The sequence below is a fragment of the Strix uralensis genome, chromosome 23 (genome assembly GCF_047716275.1).
Source record: "Strix uralensis isolate ZFMK-TIS-50842 chromosome 23, bStrUra1, whole genome shotgun sequence".
In the NCBI taxonomy this organism is placed as follows: domain Eukaryota; kingdom Metazoa; phylum Chordata; class Aves; order Strigiformes; family Strigidae; genus Strix; species Strix uralensis.
The window spans coordinates 7140140-7154148 of record NC_133994.1 but is presented as its reverse complement, the minus strand read 5'-3'; the positions used below and the strand labels follow the sequence as shown (position 1 = coordinate 7154148).

Below are 14009 nucleotides of genomic sequence, written 5' to 3'. Positions count from 1 at the left end.
TTCAGTATGTGTTCTTTATTCCAATTAAAAGTACATTAGAAACAGCACACAGGACCAGCAGCAGCTTTCATGACAATTCAACCCAATACTCTGCTGTCATGAGGTCATTCAGCTGTACTATTAAAGTAGGTGATTGAAACAAGTCTTCCACTCGACACGCAAGCACTCACTCACCTGCCACTTTAAATAGGTTTCCAACAGAATAAAAATAGATACACCCCAAAATACAAAAAGTTTAATTTTAACAGTTGTTTTTTTTTCACTAAAGCCTTTATACAAATTGATAAAAGGGTGCACAATTTCCTAAAATTTTAGGTACATTTTAAATGAGCCTTTTTTTACTTGGTAAAAGGATCCATGTTCCTGTCTTTGAACAGAATATGATGGCCAAAATTGCAAAGAAAATCCCTAGTTAAATTTACAATTTATACATTTATTTTGAAGTGATTCCTGCACCGAGTAGCAGGCCGATGGCTGCTCACGCATGTCCCATTTTCCCCAAAAAGAGCTGTGCACCCTAAGTTCTAGTTCAGGAGCCTCCTTCTCCTGGAAACCGGGCTGGGGGAACAACCCACAGGCTTTCAGCTGTGCGCACGAGAATGGTCCCAACCGAAATAAAGCCCGAGCACAGAAGTTGCAAATCCTTCCTGCTCCGGCAAGGATCACCCTGGGGCGAGGGACTGATGACCTGTTGCACTACGAGCACAATGAAAGTGGAGCGCTTCCCGTCTGCAATTTGGCTGAGCAATTTTAACTCAAAACTCTTGATACTGAAACATACTGTAATATGTAAATTTGGTGTTCTAAAGGTTGGTTTTTTTGGTCAATACAAGCTATCATGTTTTTTTTTAAATTTTACTCCTATCACTGATCGGTGAAGCCCAGCAGTTCTGTACATTTTTCACGTAGAGCTTCACAGCAGCATCTTAGAACTGGCAACACCTGCCTAAAGGTGACCGACCCCCACTTCAACAGTCATTAGCATTTTATGGAGGTGAATTTATTCAAAAAAAAATTGATTAGTACAGATCCCTTCATACTGCCCCTCCCTCCCCACCCCGCCCACCTACCCCTTGGTGAGGTGAAACGCTTCAGCTGACCTTCTAGAGTACGTACTTAAGCACTGTCACCACCGCACCGCTTTATGTAGAGTGGCCATTCTAACAAATCAAGGACAAATTAAAAGAAAATACTGCCCAGCAAAAGCAACACGGCACCTGTGTTTGCGAGTATGAGCTACTGGAGACATCCTTAAGACAATTTACGTAAGGAAAAGCAGAGCAAATCCATCAGGAAGCCAGAAATGAGTCTTAAAGAGCTCAGGGGAGCGCCAAAGAGAATGACATCCTATTTTGTACAAGTTGAGTTTTTAGCCAAAAACCAGCTGCCTTATTTGGTTTTTCTTTTTTTTCTTCTTATGTCCATTCTATATTTGACTGTTGAGTTTTAAATGATCAGGTTAATGCTGAACTTTATTCCAATTAAAGGCAATAAAGCTTCTTTTTTTTTTTTTCCTAAATTTGTTTTAGATAATTACATACTGCCCATTTCTTGGCAAGTATATTCCATAAATTCAAAAAAATCTTCCCGTTTTAAGGCTAAACTAAGAAATGTTAAAAGCTTCTGTAAACATTTCCTCTTCCTCTCCATAGTTGCACAATTTGAAGTCCAACTGCAATTTTTAAAATGAGGTAATTTTTGTGTACTCATATCTTTAAGAGTCCTTTTTCGGGACTAGCTGAGAGGCGTGCCAATCTGAACGCTGATCCAATTGTAGTGGGAGAGCTTCCACAGCAGGGTACACACCAGTTCCAGCAGCTGTACTTCAGTTAGTTATCTTCTCAATTTCATCCAAGTCGTCAGTATCCAATTTGTTTATCTTTTTGTCTGGCAAAGATGAGAAATAAGTCAGATTTCGTAACACAGAGCAGAGAAGGGAAAGCTGCTTTCTTTAGCTGGTCTTGAGGAGTTCAGGTTTATCCATGAAACATTCAGTCAGGTTTTAAAACTACAACATAAAACTTTTTTCTTTTATGAAAGGCCCATCTGGGTACTCGAATGTTACCCATCTCTGGAACATCCATTTTAAGGACTATCCAGGTAGCCAGCACACAAGACTACTTGACTCATTTCTGCTCCTATCATACGTAGCAGTTCACAATCCTAAGAGACATTACACAAAGCGCAGCTGACGGGCTCTTCTGCTCAGTCTAAGGCTCAATAAATACCTGCTCAGTATACAGCCAGTCAGAATTCTGTGCAAATAACATCTAATTTTAGAGAAAGAAGAAAGTCTGGGGGTACGTACTGAAATGTTCCTGGATTCTGTTGAGAATATTCATGCTGTGCTTGCTGTCCACCATGTTAATAGCCAGTCCTCGCTTGCCAAAGCGACCTGTACGTCCAATCCGGTGCAGGTAAGTCTCGTTATCTGGATTTCCATCTTTATCCACAGGAAGGTCAAAATTGATAACAACAGAGACCTGCTCTACATCAATCCCTGATAAAAAGAAAGCATCAGATCACACAACTACATTTAAACCACTTTAGAGCAGGAACAGCCTCCTCTGGCCTGACCTGCGTGTGGTTTGGTCACCGTATCCAGGTTACCCAACAAGCAGTTTCCAGCAGCTTTCAGAGAGCTGCCGCGTGGCTGCCTCCGCACTGACTGAAGAGCTAAAAGCCAGGCTCAAACTTTGAAATGGATCTTTTCCACAAGGGGTACTTTGAAATAAAAACTATCTAGCTGTTACACCAGAGAATCCCACTGAAATGGTCAACAGAAAAGCAGTCGGAGATGTTTTAACCAGCTCCTACATAGTTTGGAAACTCTCTCCTCCTCTCCGAAGCTGTACAGGCCTCTTTTTTTTTTTTTTTTTTTTTTTTTTTCTCCAAGTACTGTGTTGTCTTAACTGTTCTAGGATGTCAAATTGCAACACAAATTCCTGCTGGAGTTCACTCTTTTTCAGATTTCCGTATTTCAGAACATGTTTATTTTAAACCACTGAGGGTCTGCAGTACAAGCCAGGCTCGGTGCCAGAAGCATAAAACTCTCACAGGATGGACTTTTCCATCTCAAGCTGCAGGAAGCCTACAAGGAGTCCTGTGTTTGCCCACATGCACAGACACAGCAGCCCAGAAGTCCAGGAATTACTTTAAGGACCCTAATTTGTCCAGACTGGAACACTTGAGGTGGCCAATTCTTTCTGCAAGCTGGCCAGCAGTATGTTATCTTAGGAACCACTGCTTCTGCCCCTCTCCGGCCCAGCTCTGCCGTCCCCTACCTCTGGCACAGACGTTTGTGGTCACCAGCACCTTTTCTTTGCCCTCTCGGAAACGCTCTATCACGGCGGCTCTCTGTTCCACCATCATTTCCCCGCTGAGCAATGCCACCTGATGGCCTTCCTTCGAGAGCTCTGCCGCCAGCCAGCCGGCCGTCTTCCGAGTCTGAAACACAGAGCGAGGCCCAGCTTTGGGAGGAAGTTTTAATGCTGTAAAGCAGGAACAAACCTCTCTGGGGTCGACTGGAAGCTCAGTGGCTGCTCAGTTTTTATATCTCAAAAGGAAACAGCTCCTAAGTGCTGTGCCCACCCCTGCTCCACTACAACCTGTGTTCCCAGCTCTCATATCAGAGCTCATATCCTGTGGTTCCACCACAGGAACCCTTCTTTAAGAAAAAGTACACGTTTTCTTTGTGCTCTGCTCCTCAGCTTTCACTCCATGAGGGATTACATATGTGTGCTAAAAACTTGCAGGCAGTGTCAAGTAAACAAGACTACTCAGCTTGGAAAATGTCAGGGTTCGAGCTGAATGTAGCTGTGAAATCCAGTAGAGGCTCTACACACTCTTGGATTAAACAGTTTCCAATTATGATGGTTGAGCTCCGATTATGTCTGATATTATTATATCTCGAGAGAGCCTAAAAGCAGACTGCTGCTGCAGCAGGCTCCAAATACAGGCTTTATCCTGTCTGAGCTAGCTTTACGTGGCTGTTCTGGTACTGTCAGCACTGTTTTTTTCCTAAGAGTTATAATGGTGGCTTCCAGAAAAAAAAAAAAAAAAAAAAAGTCTCAGCATGATTCACAGGGAGACCTCAGAGGTATATCACCAATTATCCGATAATTATCAGGGAAATGGAGTCCTGGGAAAAGCTATGTATTGGCTACAGAGCTACAAGACTTCCCCATCCCTCATCCTGCTCTAGTTTTATCCATTTTCCAAGCTCAGCATTTTGGGTTTTTTCGGTAGTTCTGAGTAACACTTTGCTTTGGAAACCTGCATTACTTTTATCTTTGCTTCAGAGGACTTCAAGAATAAAAATGACTTGGATGGACAAACCCAGAGAAACAAACCAGCCAGTGCTATCATGGCTCTCAAGATTTCCCTCAAAAAAGGAGCCAAAAAAGCCAAAGAAAAGGGCAATTCATGTTCACAGTTTCTTTCTGAAAAGCATGCCTGGCTGGGTTTTTAGCAATAGCAGACACTAAGGGGGTTGCTGGGACTAACGCTCCCCAAAAGGACTCACGTGGCAGAAGATCATGGCCTGGGCAATGGTGATAGCGCCGTAGATATTACAGAGAGCCTGGAACTTCTCATCTCTGTTATTGCACAGAACGTAATATTGCTTAATAGTGTCCAGTGTCTCCTCCTCTCGCTTCAGTTTGATAATGTTTGGGTCAGGAACAACTTTTTGAGCAAACTTCCACACAGAATCCTCAAAAGTGGCTGAAAACAGAAGCATCTGGCAGTCCCTGGGGAGCATTCTGTAAGAGAGAGCAAAATGGGCAGGGTTCCCACGCAACACTGTCGCCCCCCTGATATCCTGACGGCATTAATGCTATGGGCAAAGCAGAACAATAATCTCAGAACCAGTTATTTCAGTGGCTGGAAGGACTAATGCTAATCTTACCAACACCTGATCGCTCCCTCATGGACCAGTGGCATCCAGACTTGCATTCTTAAAAATGAATAAACCCTGCTCCAGGGACAGGCTTTTTATTCTGTAAGAAAATGAAACTGCTTGTCATCCCCTGACATTCTGCCTCTATTAACCATCTGGATTAGAGCTAAATATATCGTTTTAATCTTGTTGCTTTATTGGTGAAGACACCAGCCAAGAATCTAGCCCTGCTGTCCCTGCCTTACAAAACAGCAATAATCAAAAGAAACAAAAATCACCTCAGGCAACGTACGCCGAGTCCTTACCTCTGAATGCGGATGCTCTGGTCCTGATGGCCCTGGGTTGCTATCATCACGTCAGCCTCATCCAAGACGAACACTTTGATTTTCTTGGGATCTATGAATTTCAGTTTGGAACACCAGTCCAGCACAGTGCCGGGTGTGCCGATCACAATCTGCTCGGAGATCTTCTGACCTCTTTCCACTGCCGAGACAGAAAGGAAGGCCTCCGTAAGATGGCTGTGCAGACAGTGAAACGCTCTGCCCCTCTCTGAACTAGCCTGTTTCACCATCTGACTGCTCTATTGTTTGTACTGCACATCACTTTCTCATTTACAGCCTGTTGGTAGCGTTTCGCCTTACTCACATTTATTGCCTCGGACAGCATACGCAAGTTTCAGCTCCGGATAAAACTTTCCCATCTGTTCAATCACTTTTCCAGTTTGAAGTGCCAGCTCATACGTTGGGGAAAGGCACAAACACTGGAGGGAGAAAAGGATAACGTGTTTGAGAGGACCAACGTCCTAGGCAACGCTATCACACTTGGTTTTAAAAATCCTTAGTATTGAGGTTTTCCTGAAGATGAACGTGGGAGCAGCTGAACAGTTTCTGAAAGCCCATCAGTTCTAGATTCTGAAACTAGGGGAATGAGTTGATACGACACTGTCACCTACCTACTGGCTTTCTGCGTTCAGTTCTGCTCCTCAGGCTTGAGAGTGCAGCTACTCTGCTAGGGGACATATACGGACAGTAGTGACACGGAACCTAACACCTACAGTTAAACTAAGAGATAAGAACAGCATTTTTTAAGGGGAGAATTCTAGCCTTGGTAACACTGCTCAACTATCTCATAAGGAAATTGGGTTAAAAAAGCCCCTTTCTTGGCATTTCCGCTCTATTGTCACAGATACCTTCTCTTCCATCCCAAATTCCACTTACTTGACCACCCTCAGCCTGCAATATTTCTGATTTAATTTCTCCCAGAATGATATCCCCCCCTCCCCGATTTAACTCCTCACAGAGCAATGGCAGCCTGAGCGATGCAAAGGAGGGAGAGAAAGGAACAAGTTGTGAGCAAAATCTGCGTCTTTGGCACTAAAGGCATTTTGAGAGATCCCCAAATCACCAGCCCCTGCTAAGCACTTTACATAAACGGCATTGCAGAGGTAGGTTCATCAAGCTATGAATTTACTATCAAAGGCCTCAAGGCAAGCCCAGCCTCTTCACTAGGTGGCACTGCATCACCACAAAACCCCCCAAAAACAGTCACGTCCCAGAAAATTTACCTGTGGGTACTTGTTCCCAGGTTCGACACGACTGAGCATGGCCAGGACAAAGGCAGCTGTCTTGCCAGTACCGGACTGAGACTGTGCGATCAAGTTCTGTGGGCTGCAGAACATACAGCAGACATGAGCCCAACCAGATGAGCCACCCAGACAACACATTCAGGGGGTTCAATGATAAAGAAAATGCAGTGAGTGGCATTTTAATACCTTTTAGATTTATCACTGCTCTGGCTTGGCGTCTAACTTGACCAGCTACGCTCCACAGGGCAGAAGTTAGTTTCTACCCTCTACCAACTCCCTCTTTCAGCACCTCTTGATTATGGAGATTTGGAAGGAAAACTATGATTATCTGTCAGTACTTTTCCATTTTGCACATCTCCCCCTAGTGTCTTAACACTTCATATACTTCAGCTCAGGGGCGCGGAGAGGAAAACCAGCCATGCAGACAACGCAGCATCTCAACTACTCCCACCCACCCAGGATTTCTGGAGCTCTGTTCCACAGCAGTCTTATTATTTCTCCACTACACCGACTAGAAAAATCGTATTGACCTCCACCGAACGCCGTGGCACTGCGTATTCAGTACCAGCACTAGGAAAAGGACAAGTCCAGGGCTGCTGTCACACAGTTCGTGACCACAGAAACACCGTGGCATGGGAACCCTTTCACCACAGCCCAGACAGCTTTCCCCATCACCATCCTCCCCTCCAAAGCTCAGTAATAGTACACTAAATCTTTCAAATCCTTCCTATACTGGAAGGGAGCAGGAAGTGTGTGCACATACGGTTCAGCAAGCATCATGGGCAGGGCATTCTCTTGTATCTTAGATGGTCTGTTGAAGCCCATGGCATAGACTCCTTGCAGAAGCTGCGGTTTCCTGAAAACAGAGGAGTTTTTATACTGTGACCTATTAAAGTACATTTGGTTTTCATTTGTGTACAAAAAGGTGAGAAAAAACCTTGCAACCGGACCTAGAGCTGCCCCTTTCTGTGCACCCGCTCTGATCGCACTGGTGCGACGCCTACGATCAGTGCCCGGAAGCTACAAGTGACAGCAGAAAGTCTGGAAAAGAAGCTTTGCAAAAGCCCCTCGATTTAGTAAGTCAGCCTGCACGCCTGCCTTTCACAGCGACTTGGAAACCCACGTGTCACAGCTCTAAGGCTAGCGCCGGGCTTCTTGTTCTAAAGCAGCTTTTCAGACAATCCCGGGAATCCCAGAGCGGAGAGCATTAATCCTGTCCTTTAGACCAATCCCTTTTCCTCAGCCTTGCCTAATCTCAGCACCAAAATTATCACTCCTTGAAGACTCAAATATGGGCCAAAGCAACCTCAGTATGTGAGGAAGAGAATGAAGTGTAACGTCATGAAATCATTGCAAGGACTTTCAGCAAGTCGTGGTTCTGTAATACAAACTGACATCGTAACAGCAGAGTGATCCCGGCTTAGCGCACAGACCTGGTAAAGGACTGATAACCTTAGTTCACCGTGACTACACCTAGTGACCTATGGTTATAACCCAGCCCTCAAACCCAGGTGTGTCCTCAGGTGCTCATCAATTGCTTTTTCAAGGGAGCTTTCTAGCCTCAGCAGGCTCTTGTGTAGACAAGATGATCCAAGAACAACCTAAAATTCAGGTTATGGCGCTAGCGAACTCTTAGCTGATGACCTCCAAGTGCTGCTGGAGTGCTGTTAGCAGTGCTCAGAAGTAAGGGCTTTCCTTTCAAAGGAGGCGACAGGCTTCCTGCCCACCATTTCCTGCTGTTAAGAACTTCCTATTCAGCACAACACGCTTTTAAAAAATCATATATTACTTTCAGAGGACGGCTGGAACAAAAGCTCTTTGAAAACGTAACCTTGTGCTGCTCAGAAGCAAGGACGTACAAAGCCCAACTCTGCAACAGTTGCCAAGGATACACCAACTCATAACAAAATGAAGACTCAATTAGTCTGGCTGCCCCCATCATTAACTCACTTGGAGTGTTTGGCTTTTGAAAGATGGGAATTAGTCTAACAGGCACTACAGGACCTCAGCTTTTTTTTGTAAACGTTCAGCCACTAACATTAACAAAGTGAAACGACATCTTGACATTTCACAGTGAAAAGACTCATCGGCTCCGATTTCCCTGTGGAGCTTGCAAAAGAGCAACAAAACTGAGATCATCTGTATAACCAACAACAATCCCAACGGGGCAGCCTCGTTTGCACATTAAAAAAAAAAATAAATCTGCCATGCCTTAAGTACAGCCATTGCTGCTTGAAAGCTCCACTGGTAAAGGTATTCAACAGGAGGGGTCAGAAGATACTAACGCTAGTAGTCTCTCCAGTACATAAATCCAGTATCACCAGCAGAGAAAAGATAAGCTTTTCCCTTTGTACTACTCACTGCTGCTGCTGGACCTTCACAAATAACCGTCAGAAAACAGGAACAGAAAATGATTGCGTTCGTCACGTCTGTCAATAAAACAAATCTCCTGTTTTCCAAAACACTGCCTGCTCCGAGCCTCCCGCGCTCGCTGCGCAACAGCGATGCCTCCGACACCAAAATGTCCCACGTTGTGACTCCCATAACCCCGTGGAAGGCCAGCCCTCCCTCCTCTGTCCACCTCACCCAGCTTATCACACACGAGCTCCTCTGGGCGTCTGAAGACCGAAAAACCATACGTGAAAATTCAGAACAGTGTTACTAGAGCTGATTACAGAAAGCAGTGATACTCTACACAGACCAGGAATTAAAATGAGCTTGCTGCAGATGGAAGCCTTCACAAGGCACCAAGATAAAATAATTCTCCTTGCATTTAAATAATACGATAAACGATACGCTGATTTATTAATGACAAATTTGCAGTAACCCGTGCACTTTTAAGGGGCATCTCCTACGCAGCCAGGGAATCTATCGGGACACGAGGGGAGGTTCCAGCTATCTGATCGGCTCAAAACTCACATCTGCTCTTGCAGTTGCACCAAAAATGAGTCAACGCTGCTCTCCCTGAGTTCAAGAACGAGGCTTCCTACAACCGAGTGCGCCAAACAATACGCTGAAAAATATAGTCATAAGGGAGCTTGCTTAATACTTCTGTTCCCAGTTTTTAACAGCTCAAAGCAGAGAAGTCTCTGGCTCATCCCTGCGTTACCCTTCCAGCAGCTTTGAACCGACGGGCACTTACAGTCGCAGCTCCTCAAAAGACTTCACGGAGTAGAGAGGCGATGTGGGATCCCTCTGCAGCACCTCCACTTGATTTGTTGTGTCGACCAGGTTACTGCGAATTAGCTTGTTCAACAAGGACTGGGCAGCTCTGTCCTCTGTTGAAAAAGGAGGTAGGAAAAAGAAATAAATCGCAGCCTGTTTCAAGTGTCACTCCCACTGAAACACTGCAAAAAGGACAAGATGCATCCAAATACTGAAATTCTCTATCACAGAGCAAAGTCATGAAAGAGCCCAAACTTCCTGAATGGGACAGCTATCCAGATATCCCAGAGATTCACATTTAATATCCAGGAAGACAAACCAAAGCGAGCACTGTTTTAAGGGGGACCTTAACAGATACAGAACTCTGCTTATTTCAGATATTTTAACTGAGCACCTAACTGGAAGGCGGGACGGGGTTAAAAGCCTCTTAAAGCCTCACTATTACCTGACATGTGGGCAGACACCTTTTAGGGTTTTTTTTTTTCTTTTTAAGGAAAGTTTGAGGACAAACGGTACTTTGAAAGATTCCAGGGCTGAAATGCAGCAAGGGCTGAGGATAAGTGAGATCAAAACGGAAGGGTAAACTGCTGCACGCTGGGGTTTTGCTAATAACTCTTGTTTTCTAAAGCCACCTTCTGAAAGATTTAGAGCTGATACCCACCTCTTAACAGCCATTTCATAAACGCAACATGTTGGTTGCTACTGCAATTCCAGCTCCAGGTTATCCAACTGCTCCTGTATCCAGTCCTGCCTTTGAGGATACTGCTATCCCCTTATTTCTCTCCACTCTAATCCAGGAGTCTCCCAAGTTATTACAGGACCCAATGGCTTTAAAAGTATTATGGAGGAAGGACATGGCTTACAATTAAGTCCTTGGGGCAGGATACAAGATCATCCATCCTGAGACATAAGGCAGACTTACTTTAAGTATATACAAAATTAATTTATTTTCAACATTCCTTGCCCAAGCTTATTTCAAGAAGGCACTTACCCTTCTCCTCATCCTCCGTCTTCTCTATGTTGTCATCAGCCTTGACAACAGCACCTAAATTAAAACAGACGGTTTTGGGGCAGATGTGAGGTCAGGCAGTCCCTACCCACAAAGTTTTGAATATTGTGGGAAAAGCTGTAAAACAGCCCATTTTCTTGACAAGAGCCCTGCTTGTATTGCTGCACAGAAGAAACCCAAGTTACTGCTCTGTGCAGCCAAACCAACGGATTTTGCCCGCACAGCTCCTTGAATACAGCAAACCACGATTTAAAAAAGCCTAGCAGAAGAACAGCGCGAGCCAGATATTTAGCCTACATTGCTGTTTAATCTTAGCTTTATGTTTCCTTTTCTGGAATTTCTTGACTAATCGGGAATTTAACAGCGCTCCAAACCCAACGGACAAACCTTACGCCTTTCCTAAGGCCGTTTGAGCGGCTGTAACTCACCATTGGCATCTGGTTTGGTTTTTTCCTCCTTCAGGTGTAAACTGCTCAACTACAAGTGAGGAAAAACACAAAATCAGAGTCACTCGAAGGCTCCCATACCTACGTTTTACTACTGGCCAGGAAAAGCTTTCATCGAGGCTTCCAGATTTACCGCTGGCTAGAACTGCTGCACAGGCCCCAGCTCGGAGGTAAATGGGGTGAAGTTAGAGAGATGAACTTGATTTCAAGAGTTTCAACAAAAAGACAACTTTTTTTTCTAAGCTGTAACGACAACACGGAGAAGGGGGTTGTTTTCTGTCCCTGCATCTCTGCTCCCTAACAGCTCTGCTGACCACAAATGGGAGAAAAATTACATTCCAGGATGGGAACTCAAGCCAAGCGCAGTGCTGGCTGACACGGGCTGTCCCAGGACAAGTCCCTCCCGCCGAGGGGTTGTTTTACCACCAGAAATGGGACAGGGAGAGGAGCCCTGAGGGTCCTCCCACACATCCAGGAGCCGAGTTAATGCTCTCCGTGCTAAAGCGCAGCGCTTGAGGGGCTCAGAAAGAGAAAAAAAAAAAAAAACCAAACTCAACGCCTCAAACAAATATAGATGCTGGCATAAAAAATGAGAGAAAAAGGGACGGTTTTGGTGCCCAGCGCTGAAGTGGTGCTGCTGCCAGGGCTGTGTTTGGGTGTAGGGTGAGGGGGAAGGACAGGGGCCTCGCTGACTTTTTGATACTCAAAAAAAAAAAATAAAAGGGGGCAAAAAAATTAAAAAAAAAGAAGAAAGGGGGGTTTTTTGCTCCTAAAGGCAAACCCCAGGCCCAGGGACGCCCCGAAGCGCTGCTGCAGGCTGGGCCCCGCCGCGAAGGGGAAGGGCAGGGGCCTCCCTGCCCCTTTGATGCGCCAGAAAAGAAAATGGGGAGAAAAGGGGTTTCCGGCGCTCGCTGCGAGGAGGCGGCGGCAGCGCAGCCGCGGGGACCCCGCGCCTCAAGGCCGGGCCGCCCCCCCCCTCCCCGCGCCGCTGCTCTCCCCCCTCCCCGGCTCCCCGCTCACCGACTCGGCCGCCGCCTCCTGCTCGTCCACGGCCAGGGCCCAGGAGTCGGTGGCCATGTCCGGGCCGCGGGGCGCTGGCGCCGGGCTCGCCGTGAGCAGCCGCAATGGCGCCGGGCGCGGGAAGGGCGCCTGCGCCGCCCGCGGGCACCATGGGCCCCCCCCCGGCCCGCGGCCCGGCGGCAACCGCGGCCACGACAGCGGCGTTCCGGGAGCGGCGCGTTCCGGCCCCCGCCCGGGGGGTGGCAATAAAGGGGGGACGGAGAGGGCTGGGGGGATGGAGAGGGCTGGGGGGGGCCGCTGTTCCACCCTGGGCTGTAATGGGGGGCCGGCCGTCGTGTGGCGCCTGGTCCTCTATATGGTGTGGGGCTGGGGGTCCAGCTGTGCCTTGTGTGATGTGGGGCCCAGTCCCCTGTATGATGTAGGGCTGCGGGTCAGGCTGTGGCTTGTGTGATATGGGGCACCATGGCCCCCAGTATGGTGGGCTGGGGGTTAGGCTGTGCCTTGCATGATATGGGGCCTGGCCCCCCACATGGTGTGGGGCTGGGGGTTGGGCTGTGCCTTGCTTAATATGGGGCCTGCCCCCCCCACATGGTGTGGGGCTGGGAGTCGGGCTGTGCCTTGTGTGGTGTGGGGCCCAGTCCCCTGTATGATGTAGGGCTGGGGGTCAGGCTGTGGCTTGCACAATGTGGGGCCCAGACCCCTGTATAGTGTGGGGCTGGGGGTCAGGCTGTCTCTTCTATGATGGGCTGGGGGTCAGGATGTGCCTTGCATAATATGGGGCCTGGCCCCCTACATGGTGTGGGGCTGGGGTCGGGCTGTGTCTTGTGTGATGTGGGGCCCAGTCCCCTGCATAGTGTGGGGCTGGGGGTCAGGTTGTGCCTTGTGTGATATGGGGCCCAGTCCCCTGTGTGATATGGGGCTGGGGATCAGGCTGTGCCTTCTATAATATGGGGCCTGGCCCCCCACATGGTGTGGGTCTGGGGGTTAGGCTGTGCCTTGCATGATGTGGGGCTGGGGATCAGGCTGTGCTTTCTATGATATGGTGCTGGGGTTCAGGCTGTGCCTTGCATGATATGGGGCCTGGCCCCCCACATGGTGTGGGGCTGGGGGTCCGGCTGTACCTTGTGTGATGTGGGGCTCAGTCCTCTGCATAGTGTGGGGCTGGGGGTCAGGCTGTGCCTTGTGTGATATGGGGCCTGGCCCCCCACATGGTGTGGGGCTGGGGATCAGGCTGTGCTTGCTATGATATGGGGCTGGGGGTCAGGCTGTGCCCTGTGTGATGTGGGGCCCAGTCCCCTGCATAGTGTGGGGCTGGGGGTCAGGCTGTGCCTTGTGTGATATGGGGCCTGGCCCCCCACATGGTGTGGGGCTGGGGGTCGGGCTATCCCTTCTATGATGTGGGGCTGGGGGTCAGGCTGTGCCTTGCTTAATATGGGGCCTGGCCCCCCACATGGTGTGGGGCTGGGAGTTGGACTGTGCCTTGTGTGATGTGGGGCTCAGTCCCTTGTATGATGTGGGGCTGGGGGTCAGGCTGTGCCTTGCATGATGTGGGGCCCGGCCCCCTGCACGGTGTGGAGCGGGGCTTGGGTTTCCCACGTCATGGAATCCCTTTGGGAGCTGAGGCTGAGGGAATCACGCGGAGGCTGTGACATTTGTGAGGGAACCGCCGCTCTTTCCGTCTCTGAAATAGAGATGTAGGTGAAAAACAAGGTTGTAGAATGAGTCACGGAGGTGTAGAATTGGCAGGAACATGGGAGAGTCATTTGTGTCCCGTCTCTCGCTGTAGGGCGGGAGCTGGCTTAGACCCGATATCAAACCTGTTCTTTAAAGTTCCTGGAATAAAGGTGAGAAAAAGGGAGAGTAGAAGGGAAAGAAGTGTGGGAA

At 48.0% G+C, this 14009-nt stretch overlaps 1 protein-coding gene across 2 annotated transcripts; it reads right to left on the bottom strand.

Moving 5' to 3' along the window:
* On the bottom strand, nt 1–12260 carry LOC141953814 (ATP-dependent RNA helicase DDX19B). Of its 2 annotated transcripts, XM_074892683.1 has the most exons (12): nt 12126–12260; nt 11088–11136; nt 10642–10695; nt 9628–9763; nt 7249–7341; nt 6465–6567; nt 5546–5660; nt 5206–5383; nt 4526–4763; nt 3285–3447; nt 2309–2500; nt 1–1887 (listed from the first exon to the last, which is right to left on the bottom strand). In XM_074892683.1, exons 1-12 carry the CDS (start codon nt 12180–12182, stop codon nt 1826–1828), a joined length of 1440 nt encoding a protein of 479 aa, XP_074748784.1. In that variant the 5' UTR covers nt 12183–12260; the 3' UTR covers nt 1–1825. The 2 variants fall into 2 exon arrangements, with proteins under 2 accessions (XP_074748784.1, XP_074748785.1); XM_074892684.1 differs by lacking the exons at nt 10642–10695; nt 11088–11136; nt 12126–12260 and adding an exon at nt 10312–10511.
* Between the last annotated feature and the right edge of the window lie 1749 nt (nt 12261–14009).